The 18,950-nt window shown below is 40.7% G+C and overlaps 1 protein-coding gene across 2 annotated transcripts; it reads right to left on the bottom strand.

Annotated features, from left to right (window-relative positions):
- Window positions 1–591: 591 nt before the first annotated feature.
- ZNF221 (zinc finger protein 221) lies at window positions 592–18,320 on the bottom strand. 2 transcript variants are annotated; one of them, XM_050772016.1, is made up of 5 exons: window positions 18,209–18,320; window positions 10,670–10,752; window positions 8,402–8,528; window positions 8,159–8,251; window positions 592–7,679 (listed from the first exon to the last, which is right to left on the bottom strand). In XM_050772016.1, exons 2-5 carry the CDS (start codon window positions 10,682–10,684, stop codon window positions 6,124–6,126), a joined length of 1,791 nt encoding a protein of 596 aa, XP_050627973.1. In that variant the 5' UTR covers window positions 10,685–10,752; window positions 18,209–18,320; the 3' UTR covers window positions 592–6,123. The 2 variants fall into 2 exon arrangements, with proteins under 2 accessions (XP_050627973.1, XP_050627972.1); XM_050772015.1 differs by having other exon boundaries at window positions 18,219–18,228.
- Between the last annotated feature and the right edge of the window lie 630 nt (window positions 18,321–18,950).

The following is an 18,950-nucleotide window of genomic DNA, read 5'->3' as shown; positions in this document are numbered from 1 at the left end:
GTGCCATGGTGGTTTGCTGCACAGATCAATCTATCACCTAGGTATTAAGCTGAGCATCCATTAGCTATTCTTCCTGATGTTCTCCCTCCCTCCACCCCTCCGGAGGCCCCAGTGTGTGTTGTTTCCCACCATGTGTCCACATGTTCTCATCATTCAGCTCCCACTTATAAGTGAGAACATGCAGTGTTTGGTTTTCTGTTCCTGTGTAAGTTTGCTGAGGATAACGGCTTCTAGCTTCATCCATGTCCTGGATGATCTAATTTCTTTTTATGTTTGTATAGTATTCCATGGTCTATATGTATGACATTTTCTTTAACCAGATTATCATTGATGGGCATTTGGGTTGACTCCATGTCTTTATTTTGAGTAGTCCTGTAATGAACATACAAGTGCATGTATCTTTCTAACAGAATGATTTATAATTTGAGGGTATATATTACAGTAATGGTATTGCTGGGTGAAATGGTATTTCTGCCTCTAAATCTTTGAGGAATTGCCCCACTGTCTTCCACAATGGTTCAACTAATTTATACTCCCACTAACAATGTAAAAGCATTCCTTTTTCTCCCCAACTTTACCAACAACTGTTGCTTTTATACTTTTTTTTTTTTTTTTTTTTTTTTTTGAGACACAGTTTCACTGTGTTGCCCAGGCTGAAGTGCAGTGGCATGGCCTTGACTCACTGCAAACTCTGCCTCCTGGGTTCAAGCAATTCTCATGCCTCAGCCTCCCAAGTAGCTGGGATTATAGGCCTGCACCATCACATCCAGCTAATTTTTGTATTTTTAGGAGAGACAGGGGTTCATTTCACCATGTTGCCCAGGCTGGTCTCCAACTTCTGACCTCAAGTGATCCATCCACCTCAGCCTCCCAAAAGTGTGAGATTACAGCACTTTGGGCCGCTGCACCTGGCTTCTTTTTGACTTTATAATTGCCATTTTGACTGACGTGAGATGGTATCTCATTGTGGTTTTGATTTGCATTTCTCTAATGATAGTGATGTTGAGCTTTTTTTCATGTTTGTCAGCTGCATGTATGTCTTCTTTTGAGAAGTGTCTGTTGATGTCCTTTGCACACTTTTTAATTTTTTTTTCTCATAAATTTGTTTAAGTTCCTTGTAGACTCTGGATATTAGACCTTTGTCAGATGGACAGATTGCAAAGATTTTCTCCCATTCTGTAGGTTGTCTGTTCACCCTGATAATAGTTTCTTTTGGTGTGCAGAAGCTCTTTAGTTTAATTAGATCCCATTTGTAAAATTTTGCTTTTGTTGCAATTGCCTTTGGTGTTTTCATCATGAAAACTTTGCCTGTCTCTATGTCCTGGATGGTATTGCCTAGATTTTCTTCTGGAGTTTTTTTAGTTTTGGGCTTTATAAGTTTTCAATCCATCTTAATTTTTGTATAATGTGTAAGGAAGAGGTCCAGTTTAAATTTTCTGCACATGGCTAGTCAGTTCTCCCAGCACCATTTATTAAACAGGGAACCATTTCCCTATTGCTTGTTTTTGTCAGGTTTGTCAAAGATCAGTTGGTTGTAGGTGTGTAGTCTTACTTCTGAGTTCTCTGTTCTGTTCCATTTGTCTATGTGTCTGCTTTTGTTCCAGTACCATGCTGTTTTGGTTACTGTGGCCTTGGAGTATGGTTTGAAGTTGGGTTGCATGACGCCTCCAGCTTTGTTCTTTTTTGCTTAGAACTGTCTTGGCTATTTGGGCTATTCTTTGGTTCCATATGAATTTTAAAATAGGTTTTTTTCCTAAATCTGTGAAGAATGTCAATGGTAGTTTAATGGGAATAGCATTGAATCTATAAATTACTTTGGGCAGTATGGCCATTTCACAATGTTGATTCTTCCTATCCAGGAGCATGAAATTCAATTGCTACAAAAAGAATAAGATACCTAGGAATACACCTAACAAGGGAAGTGAAGGACCCCTTCAAGGAGAACTACAAGCCACTGCTTAAAGAAATCAGAGAGGACACAAATGGAAAAAGTATTAAAGTCTCCCACTATTACCCCGTGGGAGTCTAAGTCTCTTTGTAGGTCTCTAAGAACTTACTTTATGAATCTGGGTCCTCTGCTATTGGGTGGGTATATATATTTAGAATAGTTAGCTCTTCTTGTTGAACCCTTTGCCATTATGTAATGCCTTGCTTTTTTTTTTTTTTTTTTTTTTTTTTTTACCTTTGTTGGTTTAAAGTTTGTTTTGTCAAAAATTAGGATTGTGACTCCTGCTTTTTTCTGATTTCCATTTTCTTCATAAATTTTCCTCCATCCCTTTATTTTGAGCCTATGTGTGTCTTTGCACATGTGATGGGTCTCTTGAAGACAGCATATCGATCGGTCTTGGCTCTTTATCCAGCTTGCACTTCTGTGTCTTTCAATTGGGGCATTTAGCCTATTTACATTTGATATTAGTATCATTACATGGGAATGTGATCCTGCCATCATGATGCTAGCTGGTTATTTTGCAGACTTGTTTATGTGGTTGCTTTATAGTGTCATTGGTTCTGTGTACTTCAGTGTGTTTTTGCAGTGGCTGGTAATTTTTTTTTCTTTCCATATTCAGGAACTCTTGCAAGGCAGGCCTGGTGGTGATGAATTCTCTCAGCATTTGCTTGTCTGAAAAGGATCTTATTTCTTTGCACATAAAGCTTACTTTGGCCAGATATTAAATTCTGGCTAAGAATTCTTTAAGAATGCTGAATATTGACCCCCAATATCTTCTGGCTTGTAGGGTTTCCACTGAAAGGTCTGCTGTTAGTCTGATGGGTTTCCCTTTTTAGGTGACCTGACCTTTCATTCTCTCTGACTGCCCTTTACATTTTTTCTTTAATTTTGACCTTGGAGAATCTGATGATTATGTGTCTTGGGGTTGATCTTCTCATGGAGTATCTTACTGAGGTTCTCTGCATTTCCTGAATTTGAATGTTGGCCTGTCATGCTAGGTTTGGAAAGTTCTCCTGGATAACATCCTAAAGTATGTTTCCAACTTGTTTCCATTATCCCCATCTCTTTCAGGTTCCCCAGTCAGTCAGTGGTTTGGTCTTTTTACATAACTCCATATTATTTTTTTGGAGGTTTTGTTCATTACTCTTCATTCTTTCTGTATTCTTCTCTGCCTATGTCAGAAAGATAGTCTTTAAGCTCTGAGTCTCTTTCCTCTTCTTGGTCTATTCTACTATTGATACTTGTGATTGCATTGTTAAGTTCTTGTGTTGTTTTTGGCTCCATCAGGTCAGTTATGTTCCTCTCTAAACTGGCTATTCTGGTCATCAGCTCTTGTATTGTTTTATGATTGATTCTTGGCTTCTTTGCATTGGGTTATGACATGCTCCTTTAGCTCAGCAAAGTTCATTATTACCCACGTTCTGAAGCCTACTTCTGTCAATTCAGTCATCTCAGCCTCACCCAGTTCTGTGCCTTTGCTGGAGAGGTGCTGCAGTCATTTGGAGAAGAGGCATTCTGGCTTTTTTAGTTTTCAGCATTTTTTTGTGTTGATTTCATCATCTTTGTGGGCTTATCTACCTTCAATCTTTGAGGTTGGTGACCTTTGAATGGGGTTTTTGTGCGGTCTTTTTGTTGATGTTCTTGTTGTTGTTTTCTGCCTGTTTTCTTTTAACAGTCAAGCCACTGACTGTTAGCAACTGTAGGGCTGCCACAGTTTGCTGGGGTCTGCTCAAGACCCTAGTTGCCTCGGTTTTTCCTGTGCCTTGAGGTATCACCAGTGAAAGCTGCAAAACAGCAAAGATGGCAGCCTTCTCCTTCCTTTGGAAGCTCTGTCCCAGGGCGGTACTGACCTGTTGCTGGCCTGAAGATTCCTGTAAGAGGTGTCTAGAGACTCCTGTTGGGAGGTCTCACCCAGTCAGGAGGAACAGGATCAGGGACCTACTTATAGAAGCAGTCTGGCTGCTTTTGGTACAGCAGGTGTGCTATGCTGGGGGAGGACCCTTCCTCATCCAGATTGCCCGGACTCTCCAAAGCGAGCAGGCTGGAACAGCTTTGTCAACTGAACCATAGAGACAGTGGTCGCCTCTCCCCTGGGAGCTCCATCCCAGACAGAGTTTAGATTTCTGTCAGTATAAGCCTGGCTGAAGTGACTGGAAGCCCCCCCAAAGGGAGGAACCATATAGTGGGGAGGAATGGGTCAGGGTCCTACTTAAAGAACCAGTCTGGGCCAGGTGCAGTGGCTCATGCCTGTAATCCTAGCACTTTGGGAGGCCGAGGCAGGTGGATCACCTGAGGTCAGAAGTTCAAGACCAGCCTGGTCAACACGGTGAAACCGTGTCTCTATGAAAAATGCAAAAATTAGCGAGGTGTGGTGGTACCTGACTGTAATCCCAGCTACTTGGGAGGCTGAGGCAGGAGAATTGCTTGAACTCAACAGGTGGAGGTTGCCAAGAGCCAAGAGCATGCCACTGCACTCCAGTCTGAGCAACGGAGTGATATTCTAGCTAAAAAAAAAAAAAAAAGCAGCAGTCTGGGCATGATCTGGCAAAGCATGTGTGCTGTGTTGGGCAGGGGGATCCTCTCCTTGTCCAGACAACCTGGTCTCTCCAGAGCTGGCAGGCTGGAACACTGAATCGACTGAACCACAGAAATGGTGGCCAGTCTTCCCCTCAGGAGCTCCCTCCTATTTCAGGCCGAAGCCTGTTGCTGTTGGTTGGTTGGAATTCCAAGTCAGTGGGTTTTGTGAGGTGCCATGGAAGTGGGGTCCACAGAATGTTGCTGCCTGACTCCCTGGATTCAGCCCCCTTCCTACAGGAGTATAAGGATGAATCTGCCATCTTGCCAGGAATTCTGGGGCTGGAGCATGTAAACCTCCTGGGTCTTTGTGTATGGCTGAGAGGCTGCTCTGCCAAAACTCCACACAGTTCTGTGTATTGAACCCAAGGCCCTGGTGGCATGGGCTCACAAGGACATATCCTGACCCGTGGGTTGCAAGGATCTTTGAGTAACATGGTTTCCTGGGCAGGGTCACATAATCACTCACCGCTTCCCTTGGGTGGGGTGAGGGTTCCTTTGGCTCCATGCCACACCAGGTGGGCCATCACTTCACCTTGCTTTTCTTCATTCTCTGTGGGCTGAATTGATTGCCTAGTCAGTCCCAGTGAGGTAATCTAGATATTTCAGTTGAAGGTACTGAATTCACTTGTTATTTTCATTCCTCTCTATGAGTACCATGAACCACAGCTGCCTCTAATTGGCCATCTTGGTCCATCCCAGGTTTCCTCTTTTAGATACAATTTTGAAATATGTTTTCTCCTTTTGATCCTTTAATATCACACCTCTGACATTTCTAAGATATGAAGCCCAGCTAAAGCTCTTTCTACATCTCTTACATATACCAAACACACATACAAAGTTCCAATCAGTGTTAAGGTTGTGAAGATTCTGCAGCAAAGATACGTACAGTTTACATTCTAGCTGACATCAATGTTGACATGTCCATCATTAGAGATTTGTAAATGCCAGAACAAACTCCTATTCTTTCTAAGGCCTGTCTCTTGAATAACTATAATTGCCAAACTTCTGAATGAAGCCCCAACTTACAAAAGTTCTGTGCTACAGTGGTTCTAAAACCACATGGGTATGCTGAACTATGGCTGAAACACTGACTTTAACTATTTTCCCTCCTGAGACTGTATGAAATGTATCATCAACATGGATTCTGTAATAAGCTATGAGATACGAACTCAAACTGAAGTGCTTACCACATGTATCAAATTTTTAATGTTTCTCCCATTGTTAACTCTCAGATAAGCTTGTAGTTGAGAAGACTATCACAGACATTGCATTACTAAGGTTTCTCTTGAAAGTGAACACTCATGAAGCTGAAGACTTTGAGGCGTAACTGAAGCACATGGCAATCTCCCCAAACTTCCATGCCTTCCCTACAATATGGACCCTCTGATGCATATCAAGTCAAGTGCCTGTGGTAGTACATCCTGTACTCCTCACATTTGTATGGATTATCTCCACTGTGGACTTTTTTCTTGGACTTTAAGATAGGATCTATGTTCAAAGCTCTTTCCATAGTTCTCACGTTTGAATGGTTATTCTCTGCTGTGGAAAATCGATGGGTCAGATGAGTTGAGGCCCAGCCAAAGCCCTTCCCACACTTCTCACATCTGTATGGCTTTTTTTCCACATAGACTTTCTGATGTAAATGGTGCTGTGAATTCTGAGATCTCTTCCCACACTCCACATTTCAATGGCTTTTCTCCACTGTGGAGTCTCTGATGTTTCAAAAGACATGAAGCCCAGCCAAAGCTCTTTCCACATTCCTTACAATTATAGGGTCGCTCTCCCCTGTGGACCCTCTGGTGCATGTCAAGATTAAATTTACTGTTGTACCCCTTCTCACACTGCTCACATTTGTATAGCTTTTCTCCAGTATGGCATGTCTGATGGGAATGAAGTTGTGAACTCTGAGTAAATCTCTTTCCACACTCTTCACATTTGAAAGGTTTTTCTCCACTGTGGAGTCTCCGATGTTTCAAAAGACAGGAGGCCCAGCCAAAGCTCTTCCCACATTCCTTACAATTGTAGGGTCTCTCACCCGTGTGGACCCTCTGGTGAAACTCAAGATCCAACCTCCTTTTATAGCCCTTACCACACTCCTCACACTTATATGGCTTTTCTCCATTGTGGGATCTCTGATGGGAAGATCGTTGTGAATTTGTATAAAATCCCTTCCCACATTCTTCACATTTGAAGGGTTTTTGTCCACTGTGGACTCGCTGATGATTCAAAAGACATGAGGACCATCTGAAGGTCTTCCCACATTCTTTACAATTATATGGTTTCTCTCCTGTGTGGACCATCTGATGCTTACAAAAATCTCGCCTACAAATGAAGCCTTTTCCACACTGCTCACATTTGTATGGCTTCTCTCCTATGTGGACCATGGAATGACTATTAAGTGCTGATCTCTGACGAAAGTTCTTGCCACATATATCACATCTGAATGGTTTTTCTCCTGTGTGAACCATGGAATGCCTATTAAGTCTTGATCTAACACGGAAGCTCTTACCACATATATCACATTTGAATGGCTTCTCCCCAGTATGGATTCTCTGATGTTCCTGAAGCTGTGAATCGTGAATGAAGGCTTTCCCACATTCCTCACAATTATAAGGCTTCTCTCCTGTGTGTAACTTGCAATGAACATTAAGTGCTGATCTACTATGGAAGCCTTTCCCACACTGCTCACATTTGAATGGTTTCTCTCCAGTATGGACCCTCTGATGAGTTTGAAGATGTGAGCTCTGATTAAATTCCTTACCACACACATCACACTTATAGTGTTTTTCTCCCATATGGACTCTCTGATGAGTACGAAGGGCTGAGATGTAACAGAAGCTTTTTCCACACTCATCACATGTATGAGACTTCTCTCCTGAGTGTAATTGTTGATGAAGATCAAAGACAGAAACATCACCGAAGGACTGTTTACATTCATTACACTGGTAAGATTTCTGTTGCACATGACTTATAGATAGTCCTGCCTCAATCTGGCAGAGGACGTCACCTTCTATGAATAACTCAGAGCTGTTCCTTATGGAGTCTTGAGACCTGGTTAGGTCACTTGCAATTTGTTCCCATATTTGCTGACAGGACCACTCTTCATGTGGTCCTGCTTCTGGAACAGTCTCCATCTCAATTTGGATCTTCCCTCCTAAAAAGACACAGAATTAATATATGTGGGCAAGTGAAGGCCTGTTCAATGTTTTCAAGATTTCACACTTAGGACATGGCATTAAACTTTAATGAATACAGGAAACATTAAGTTCATGTTTTCCGAGTGCACTATGGTCTTTGGTTTTCAAGAGACGAATTTAGAACCACATCACATCTCATACATAAAATCCTTGGTAGAAATAAAATACTGAATTAAATAATTAATAACATACACATATTTAACCTGTTACTAACTCTGGTAAATTTCCCAGTCTAAAATCTTGCATAATAAATTATGGAACTAATAAAATATGAACATGAATAATGAACCCAAAGGAACTTTAAAGAAGAAAGACAGTTGCAATAATTCAGGAAAGCAGTTTGGGAATTTAGACCAGGGTGATGGAAATAGGCATGGACAGAAGTAAAACAGATGGAAGAGTCATGTACAAGGATGCACAGTTGCTTGGTTCTGACCTGAATTCCCTCCTCTTTGGCTTGTCGTCTTCATCATCCGCAACTTTTCCTTCCTTAAGAAGTGGAAAGTATCTTGGTGGAATGGTTGATTCCCTGTGAACATGCAGTGACATGCTTAATTCCAACCCATTGTAGGTAATATCTAGGGAAAATTTACTGGAAACTTAGATTCCCAATGCATACTTGGAATACAAAGTCACTCCTGGGGCCTAACATTCTGTTACAGAGGGTGTCTGTCCTCACCTACTGAGAGCAGGTTCCTAAAGTTCTCTAGCATCACGTCTCGGTACAGCTTCCTCTGGGCAGGGTCCAGCAGCCCCAGCTCATCCTCAGTGAAGACCACGGCCACATCTTTGAAGGTCACTGCCTCCTAAAATATCCAACATACAAAACCTAAATCTTATGACCAACGATTATTCAAAGAAGGGTGGCACTAAGTAGGCAAAGGGGACAGGTGTGGTAAGTTGTCCTAGATCTTGAGGGATGTAGGTCAACATACAGATTTCCCACTCATTCTGCCTATATCCTGACAATGACACACACTGATTTTCATGAGATCCATCAGAAGTGCAATGATATAAAAGAAGTCCTGTACTTTTACTTTGTGCACTCATTGAGTCTACTTGTAACCAGCCCTCTAGGACTCTAAATGCTGCCTCCTGGGCTTCAGGTATTTAGGTTTTAGTGAGTTGCCAATTGCCCCAGTAACATTTAGCAATTTAGTCCCAACTTTGATAACGTCCATTGTCTTCCTCTCTTGTGTTGTCTTCCTTTCATCCTCAAACTGTAGATGCTGTAACTTTTCTTTAATATCTGTCAAACTAACAAGTTTATGGTGACCTGTGTGGGACAGCTATGCAGTGCATCCTTTATACTCTCAAGGCACAAACTACATACATTAGTTGCAGCATTCAATGTCATGATATGGAACCATCATGCCCAGAGCACATCCTAAAGCTCTGTCCCTTCCTAGACGTGTGGCTTTGGACAAGCTCACCTACATGCATTAGTTTCCTGTCTGTATAATGATTTTCACCTGGTATAGTTTTCTCAAGGATTGAAGAAGGAAATAGATATAGCATTGGGAAAACTGTGTGGCAAAGACCTAAGTATTTAATAAATATTATCTATTTTTATTATTTTTAATTATAACTGTCCTTATTGTTATTTATTTCATCTTGTTTCATATCTGCATAGTATTCCAGGGCAAAAATTATCTCTTTTTATTTAAATAATGAATACTTCATATTAAACATTTTTCATTATCAATCCTGTAAAGAAAATAATTTTATATACTCTTTATTCTCCTGATTATTTAAAATGTCAAATGAAAATTAGAATGTCAATAAACACATTTAAAATTTGATCACATAATTTCATACTTTCTTCCAAATTTTTTTACCTACTTCCCACTCTTTCCAGTGAACACAAGTACCCTTAATCTCCTTATAATGGTTCAGAGCAGGTTATAAATATTCCCATGGTTTTGGTAATCTGATTAGGAAGAATAATTCATTGTATTAATATCATTCTCACTTATTTGATTATAAATGAGCAGAATGGCTAACATTCCTGACCTTGGTTGCCTGTGTGAATCTGAGCAGATTTCTCATATTTGATGAGTTTAAGAGGAACAAGAGACCAAAACCTGCATTCTGCTTCTCTGAATAAATATAGTAACAGAACACAGTGACTGGCCAATCTTCCAGTATCATTGGACATTTGAAATAAAGGTACCTACTACTTTGATAAAACTGCTTACTCCATAAAGGAATAAGAAGAGACCAATAAATAACATGCATACAAGGTATGATTGAGGTATGGCAAACACAGAATCTAGCCCTTCCTGTGTGAAAGCTCCAATAACAATATTTGTGGGAAGTGGCAGTCAGAGCCTGATGTGCTGTGCCCTGTTGAAATAATCTATCATCTATAAAACAGCCAGTGTGATACATGTCAAAAGTATCCTATCTTGTTTTCAGAATTAATTTTGGGGGGAAGGGGTTATATATAGGAAAGCTGTCACAGCAGTATTGCTTAAAACAGTAAAATTCCGAAACCACCTAAATGTCTATGAGTGTGAGGTAGTTAAAAACAAGAAGGTACATTAATTCAGTGGGGCTATGATGCCAATGTAAAAATGGAACATTATATAATATTATGTAAAATGAGCACAATTTAAAATTAGAAGTATGTCATCAATACAAATACAGTTAAGAATGTACATGATGAAGAATATAAGATAACAACTAATTTGTGATCAGAGAAGAAGTGAAGTGAAAGAATTATCCATTCCTACTATTTTCTCTACTGCGGAAAAGAAATTATATAAGAAAACAAGAACTAAAACCAAATGGAAAGTCAACTCAAAAGCAACAAAGGAAGCATCTGGCAAACAAAATGCCCTCAAATGCTTGTTGTTCTCCTTGAGTCTTCCCAAGACAGATAAAAATGTGACAATATGAGTAGTAAGATGGAATTTTAACAGCAAGAGAGGCAAGCCCTACTCACTTTGAATGTGGTCATTTTTCCTTCTACTTCAGGGAATTTGCAGAGTCCTGAATGAAGCAGTTTAAATGAAGGTGAAATCGTGCCTAGAAAGTGCCAGGAAAGGCAGAAAAACAGACATGAAAGGGTGACTAGGAATGCTGCCCACCAACACAGACAAGTATTTTCAATTAGCGCATGAATGTTCGCAGCAGCATTACTCATATCCCCAAACTGCAAATAAGCAAAATGCCCTCCTATAGGTAAATGAATAGACAAATCATGGCATATCAATACAAACAGAATTTTATTTGGAAATTCAAAGGAGTGAAGAACTGGCTCATGCTACAACATGCACGAACCTTGGAAACATTATGCTAAGTTAAAGAAGCCAGTCACAAAACCCCATGGATTATAAAATTCAATTTTATAAAATATACAGAATAGGCAAATGTATATATAGAGAAAGGTTAGTGGTTGCTCCGGATTTGAGGTGAGAATGAGGTTTAACTGTACATAAGCATAAGGAGTCCAACTGGGGGGCAAAAATGATCTAAACTGAATTGTGATGATAGTTACACCACTCTTCAAAGTTCCTGAAGATTATTAAATTGTAAGCCTGAAATGGGTAAATTCTATGATATGTAAAATACACCTCAATAAAGTCGGAAATAATAATGGTTAATCTACATGTTATTTAACTGGATTCTGAGTCCATATTGATAGAATATAGTTGAAAAAACTGATGAATAAATTGGGGAGAAGTGGAAGCTAATCTTTACAGGAGAATGCCCACTAATAATGTATCTCCCATAAGAAACATTTCTATTTTCAAAATTTAATTAAAAAGCAACCTTTCATTGGAAAAATCTGAAAGACATCATCTTGGCCAAGTGAACAAAGTTGAGACCTCCAATGAAGGGAAAACAGATATCATGTGACCCCTGTTATGACACCTCAACACTTCTGTGGTATCCACACCAACAATGCATAATCTGAACCCAAACATGAAATACATAAATCCCAAATGAGTATCTTTCTATAAAATACTTTGCCTATATACTTCAAGGATGTCAAGAATAAAAAGACAAAGCTTGTTGAATCTTTCTAGATTAAAGAAGATTACAGAAATGTGATACCTAAAAGCAGTACATAAAATTGGACTTTGGATTGGGGGATGGGGGAAAACAGTTACAAGAACTTTAAAAAGCACAACAAATTTAAATATGGGACTTTGGATAGAAAAGATGATGGTGTCTAGCCATACCTAATAGGTAACAGAATTAACTAATATTGGTAGTCTTTTAATTGATATCTAGTATTTAATAGTGATATTATTTAATATTATATCTAATATTACCTAGCATGTTATATGAAACTCTATAGCCAGCCCTTCCTAAATGCCTCTTACCAAGACACCCCATGATCACCTTGGCATATGGGCTTCCTTGCTGCAGAAAGCTACAATAAGTTGTTTCTCATTATAAGTTTGTTCCCAGTGGTATTTGGCTGACGGATGTTAAGAAAGCAAAATACAAAAAGTAAGTAATTGGAAAATTTGGGTAAAGAGCATATGAAGAGTCAGGTGCTGTGGCTTGAACCTGTAATCCCAGCTACTTGGGAGGCTGAGGCAGGAGGATAGCTTGAGTCTAGGAGTTAAAGGCTGCAATGAGTTAGGACTGTGCTACTGTACTCCAAGGCTCTTAAAGCTCCAACATAATCGTTGACTCCATGTCCCACATCCTGGTAGAAGGGACAGACTCCCAAAGCCTTGGGCAGCCAAGTAACATGACTGAGCAGTGGTTTCAGGACCACTTCTCAGAGGGCAGTGGTTCCCTTCCCACAGATCCATTAGGCAGTGCCCTAGTGGGGACTCTGTGGGGAGCTCACATTTCTCCTTGGCACTACCCTGGTAGAGGTTCTCTGTGGGGGCTCCACCCCTGTGGCAGGCTTCTGACTGGGATCTCAGGCTTTCTCATACATCCTCTGAAATCTAGGTAGAAGCTGCCAAGCCTCCTTCATGCTTGCATTCTGAGCATCTGCAGCCTTAACACAATGTGGAAACCACCACAACCATCAAGGCTTAAATCTTCTGGAGCTGCAACCCAAGCTGTGCCTGGGGCACTCTGAGCTGAGGCTGGAGACAGAGTGGCCGGATTCAGGGCACAATGTCTTGAGGCTGCTCAGGGCAGTGGGGCCCTGGGCCTGACCCTTGGAACCATTCTTTTCTCCTAGGCCTCTGGGCCTGTAATGGGAGGGACTTTCCTGAAGACTTCTGAAATGTCTTCCAGGCATTTCCCCCATTATCTTAGATATTACCACTTGGCTTTCTGTTAGTCACGCAAATCTCTTTTGCAAGTGGTTGCTCCACAGCCCACATGTATCACTCTTCTAAAAATGCTTTTTCTTTCTCTACCAAATGGCCAGGTTGTAAATTTTCCAAACTTTTATACTCTGCTTACCTTTTAAATATAAATTCTAACTTTAAGCCATTTCTTTGCTTCTATATATAACTGTAGGCTATTTGAAGCAGTGAAGCAGCCAGGCCACTTCTTGAATGCTTTGCTGCTCAGAAATTTCTTTTGCCAGGTACCCTAAGTTATCACTCTTAAGTTCAAGCTTCCAGAAATCTGTAGGGCATGAACACAAAGCAGCAAAGTTCTTTGCTAGGGCATAACATGGGTGACCTCTACCCCAGTTCCCAATCACTTCCTCATTTCCATCTGAGATCTCATCAGCCTGGACTTCATTGTCCATATCCCTACCAGCATTTTGATCACAACCACTTGATCAGTCTGAAAGAAGTTCCCATGGCTCCGTGAAAAAGTTAAAAAAATAAAAAAATAAAAGTTCCAAGCTTTCCCTCATCTTCTCATCTTCTTCTGAGCCCTCCAAACTTTTTCCAACCTCTGCCCATTAGCCAGTTCCAGAGCCACTTTCACATTTTCAGGTATCTTTATAGCAATGCACTGCACCTCAGTACCAATTTTCTGTATGAGTTCATTTCTGTGTCACTGTAACAAAATACCTGAGGCTGGGTAATTTATAAAGAAAAGAGGTTTAATTGGCTCACATTTCTTCAGGCTAGAAAAGAAGTGTGGTGCTGGCATGTGCTCAGCTTCTGGTGAGGCCTCGGCAAGCTTTTACTCATGGGAGAAGGTGAAGCAGGAGCAGGCATGTCACAAAGTAAGAGCAGGAACAAGAGAGAGAAATTGGAGGACCCAGATCTCACATGAACTAACTGAGAAGGAACTCACTCATCACCAAGGGGATAGCACCAAACCATTTATGACGGACCTGCCACCATGATTCAACACCTCCCCCTAGACCCCACCTCCAACACTGGAGATATGGAGGGACCAAACATCCAAACTATATCAAATGTAATTAAAAGAGAGGACTGGGTTGGATTCTGATGCTTGACCAAGCTCGAATTTTAGTGAATCTAAGCTTTAGCCACTTGCCTCAAAGCTGTCCCTAAGGGAAAAATTATGCCAGGACAACAGTAAGTACCTCTAAGACCTGTGGTTACCAAAAGTCAATCAATGTGTGGGAAGGGTAAAACCAAGAAACTGAAACTACAGTGTACAGTGTGAAAGAATTGTTTATTTTGTAGTTTCCTAAGGAACCTTTATTCAACTAGATTGTGAGAGAAACTAAGTAGTAGCATCTTTGGTTTTAAATGTTGCAGAGTTGAAGAGCATGTTTGGGTTTATGTAGGACCCACAGTTCACTATGAAACAATTACATATGGTGATACGTGATGCAACAATTACAGATGGTGAAATCTGATGCAAACACACAGGAGATGCGAAAAAAAAAAAAAAAAAAAAGAAAGAAAGAAAACCAATAGTCTTATCTATTTGGGGCTTCTAAAAGTTGGTAGGCCCCAAGGAAACTGAGTCACTGAGCTCGACCTCTTAACTTCCTTTTTTATTTTCTTGTTCCTGGCTCAGACCAGATAGCATCTAAAATAAAAGATTCTTTGTCTGAGATAAAAGACCCCTTTGACTATTACATCCCTAATGCAGAAATCCGTTCTTCCCAATAAAAGGAAACACTGCTATCGAATTTTTGTTAACTATGCATTAATCTTGTATAGAAAATGCTGACATCCTGTTAAGCTTCCTAGGCCCTGCCTACATAATGACTCTCAAACCCTTCCACTTCAGAGCATTTATCCAATCTTTTGAAGTCCGTGTCCTCCCAGGTGGACATCTTCAAATTTTGTGTTTGAAAAAACTCAATATTTAACCACATTGCCTGAATCTCATTACCAATGTTAACAGGTTGTTCCCAAGGGAAGAGTCAGCCTGATCAACTGGATAAAAGGCATGGTAAGGTCTGCTTGCCCTGAAAAGGGGGACTGCTCAACTCACCCTATAAATGCTGGGTGGGATACCCCAGATGATGCAGCCGATACACTGCATGCAAGCCACGTGGGACTGAATATATGATGACTGGGATATTCATCTTCTGAATATGCTTCTTACCCAGGTCATGGTAAATGCTGTGGCTAAGGGGGCCCCTTTTGCATGGGTACCCCATGTGACTTTTGTAAAAAGAAAATCCAAATTGGAGACGGTTATGTCAGAAGTTTATAAAAAGAGGCATGTGGAGTTGGACCCCAGTTATGTACACACTCAGATGGATTTTAACGTAACTGGGTCAAATTGTAAAACCAGCTGCATTTGATTGGAATTGTTTATACATGGCCTGATCATGAACCTCTTGGGGAAACAGCTATGCTGAACTAGACTGATCATCAACAAAAGACATCCTTAAGTTGCTAACCAACTGACATGAATCATGGACTGTACTAAGACTTCCAGATATATAAACTTACGGTAAACATTTATAAGCCCCTGCCCAACCTTGCCTGGATAGAACAGGAAATGATTTAGCTGACTGCTAGATCTGTACTTCTTGATTGCAATTCACAAGACCCCACTTAAAATATCTTTTCTTTTGTTTGTGGCTCAGTGTTGATTTTATTTATTGGTTGACACCTTAACTCTTGCAAAATTGAACAACAGTCCTAGAAGCCTTATCAGTTTTGCTGTCTCAGTTTCCCTTTAAGGATATTAAAGATGTTAATAAAAAGATTACATTAATTAGCAAGAGGAAAAAGACAGAGGGCAGAGTCAAAGGACTCATCCCAGAAAGCTAGAGATTTTTTAAAGGTCATTTAGAAACAATGATAAAGGTGAAACTAAGAAGAAAGAGAGAGTGTCATGGGACTCCTTTCAACAGGGTGAAAATCTTCAGATCATTATGTTAAATTAAGTTTAGCCTAAAGCTGCTTTCTTACATACTTTAAATTAGGTATAAAGGTTTCTCCAGGCGGGGTGTGGTGGCTCATGCCTGTAATGCCAGCACTTTGGGAGGCCGAGGTGGGTGGATCACCTGAGGTCAGGAGTTCGAGACCAGCCTGGCCAACATGGTGAAACCCCGTCTCTACTAAAAATTAGCCAGATGTGGTAGTGTGTGCCTGTAATCCCAGCCACTCGGAAGGCCGAGGCAGGAGAAACACTTAAACCCAGGAGGTAGAGGTTGCAGTGAGCCAAAATTGCTCCACTGCACTCCAGCCTGGGCGACAGAGCAGGGCTCCATCTCAAAAAAATAAAAAACAAAAATAAAAATTAAAAAAGATTTATCCATATATAGTGAACTGTAACCTAACTGGAAGAGTAAACAGACTGTAACCTACTCTTGTGCCAATCACTGAGTTTTGACCAATCAAATGGAGGCAACTGTTCAAACAGGGATCAAATAAGGCAAAAGCTGAGCTGCAACCAAACTGGCTGTTTCTGTTTCTCCCTTCCACTTTTTGAATGTCACTTTCCTTTTTCTGTTTACAAATCTTCTTCAACCACACCGTAGCACTGAAGCTTCTCTGAATCTATTCTGGTTCAGGGGCTGCCTGATTTGCAAATTGTTTTTTGCTTAATTAAACTCTTTGATTTATCTAAGATTTTTTACTTTTAACAGTTTTATTAAGAAATGGAATAAATAAAATGGAAATTGATAAGGCTAAAACAAAGGTCTGAACACAGTAATATTGAAGGTTTGGTGGACCAAAGGGATCCTCTGCTGATCCCCCAATATTAAAGGGTTTCAAATAAGTTTGCTGTATTTACTCCAGTTTGGAGAAATTTTAAAACTTGTCTTTACTAACAGACGGGGTGGTGTGCGCCTATAGTTCCAGCTACTTGGGAGACTAAGGGAGGAAAATCACTTGAACTTGGGAGGCAGAGGTTGTAGTGAGCCAAGGTCGTGCCACTGCACTCCATCCTGGGCGACGAGAGTAAGACTCTGTCTCAAAAAATTTAAAAATGAATTAAATAAATAAATAAATAAAAATAAGCTTAATGGTTATTATCTTTATAGCCTGCATTCAGAGGTAATTAAACATTTTTTCTTGTCATATTTCTGTAATTTCTGAATGCTCCATAATATGGTTCTAGAAAAATACAAAATATGTGTAATAAGTGAAACAAAATAGTTGATAAAGTTTTAAAAGACTCCTAGAGAAGTCCAAGTCCATGAGCCTTGCTCTCAAAGTCGCTTCCATCAAGTCCTAACTTGCTTTCCCCACCTGATTCCAGCTAGTTCCTCTGCCTCAGTGAGAATGTATCCAAGAAATTATCAGCTTGGGCCCTGACCTGGACTGCAAAGGTTCCAACCCCAGCTCCACTTCTTATTACTTGGGCAACTATGGGCAAATAAGTCCTGCTCCCTTTGTCTCACTCTTATCTTTAATAGACGAAATGGCAGTACCTCTCCTACCATGTGGTGTACATGAATTTCTTTGTATAAAGCCCTTAGAATTGAAGATAGCAATTAAGACTTTCTTATCAATGCCCATACCCGATTACAGTATCCTACAATAGATGTGAACGTCACTGTAAAAGAAAAATGATAAGTCACACTCGCGTGGAACTTTGTTGTCAGTAGTCAAGGAATTACTCCATCTACCTCCAGGCAATCCTTTTAGAGAAGTCAGGAAGAGGAAACAATGCTGCGAAATATCATGGTTGTGTCACCATTCTTGACAAAACAGTCAAGACCCTCCCATCCTTCTGTGGAAATTGGAGATACCCATTCTTTTCCTAAATAAGAGATCAGAGAATATCCAGAATTTTCCAGCGTTCTGCAGGGATCAGAGAGAAGAGCCAGCTGGAGCTCTGACACCACCCCAGGGACCTGACCATTTCTCAGGAAATTAACAAGAGATCGCCATTCACTATAACAGAAACTGTTTTAAGACTCTTATATTACGTCTTTCAATTTCCAAGACAATTCTATTAGGAAGGTCTTAATATCCCCCATTTAAAGAAAAGCAAAGAGGCCCAGGGAGATTAAGTAACACCCCAACGTTGTACCGGGAGAATCGGCCCCGCACCAGTAGTGGAGGGAGGCGGATGGGGCGAGCTGAGAGCCCAAGAAACTCCCAAATAATGCGAAACGTGACAGGACCGAGTCCCAAACTCCCCCAGGACGCTAGGACAGCCCTAAACGCAAGAAGCCTCTGCCGCGGGGATCGCAAACCGCCGCCCTCACCCTTCCAAACCTTTGCTTTCCGACGGCGCTTCCTTTCCTCTAAATCTATCGCTAGCTCGTTGAGGGTTCCGCGAGTAGGTCCAGGAAATTCAGTAGGGCCCGCGAGACGCAGAACAGCTCAAACTATCACAGAATAAAGGGTAACTCTCGCAGCCTTAGCTCCCGCGACTCCACAGAGCGTCTGGACTACATTTCCCAGAATTCCCCGGATCCGCCTGCCTGACCGGAAGTGCCCGCAACTCCACCGACCGTTTGGACACTTCCCAGAATGCCCAAGGAGTAAACGTTCACAGTTTTACCTTCCAGGGGTAAGTGTTGCAACTCTACAGAGCTTCTTGACCACACTTCTTCCAAGTCCCCAGAGAAGGGAATCCCTCATCCCGAACGCCTGTGTGGTAATATGGACTCCTGCACTGAGTGTCGTCCTTACGCTTCTCTTGAGTCTTCGAGCAAAAATATTACATAAACAATGATTTCCTGATCGAAATATCCCCAATTATTGCAGAAGTATTACTGGAGAGTGAACAAATGTGGAGATAAATCTTCAAGGAACTAACAAGAAATTACTGCTTGAGGATCGTAGAGAACTGAAAGGAGGAAAATATTTAGTATAACCTGATGATGTGAGATTAAAACTGATAGTATGCCAATGTAATTTTAATTTACATTTCCTGTATCGTAAATCAAATAGAACATCTTTTCATATTTCCAAAGGCCATTATTATTATTTGGTAAATTGTTC

This window comes from Macaca thibetana, chromosome 19 (genome assembly GCF_024542745.1).
Source record: "Macaca thibetana thibetana isolate TM-01 chromosome 19, ASM2454274v1, whole genome shotgun sequence".
In the NCBI taxonomy this organism is placed as follows: Eukaryota; Metazoa; Chordata; class Mammalia; order Primates; family Cercopithecidae; genus Macaca; species Macaca thibetana.
This window is presented reverse-complemented; position numbering and strand designations above follow the sequence as displayed.

Excerpts from the sequence above, each read along its gene's own strand:
- ZNF221 (XM_050772016.1), bottom strand. Across the intron at positions 8,252-8,401 it reads TAGGAACCTGCTCTCAGTAG|GGAATCAACCATTCCACCAA; the intron begins GTGAGGACAGAC and ends GCATGTTCACAG. Across the intron at positions 7,680-8,158 it reads CCAAAGAGGAGGGAATTCAG|GAGGGAAGATCCAAATTGAG; the intron begins GTCAGAACCAAG and ends GTGTCTTTTTAG.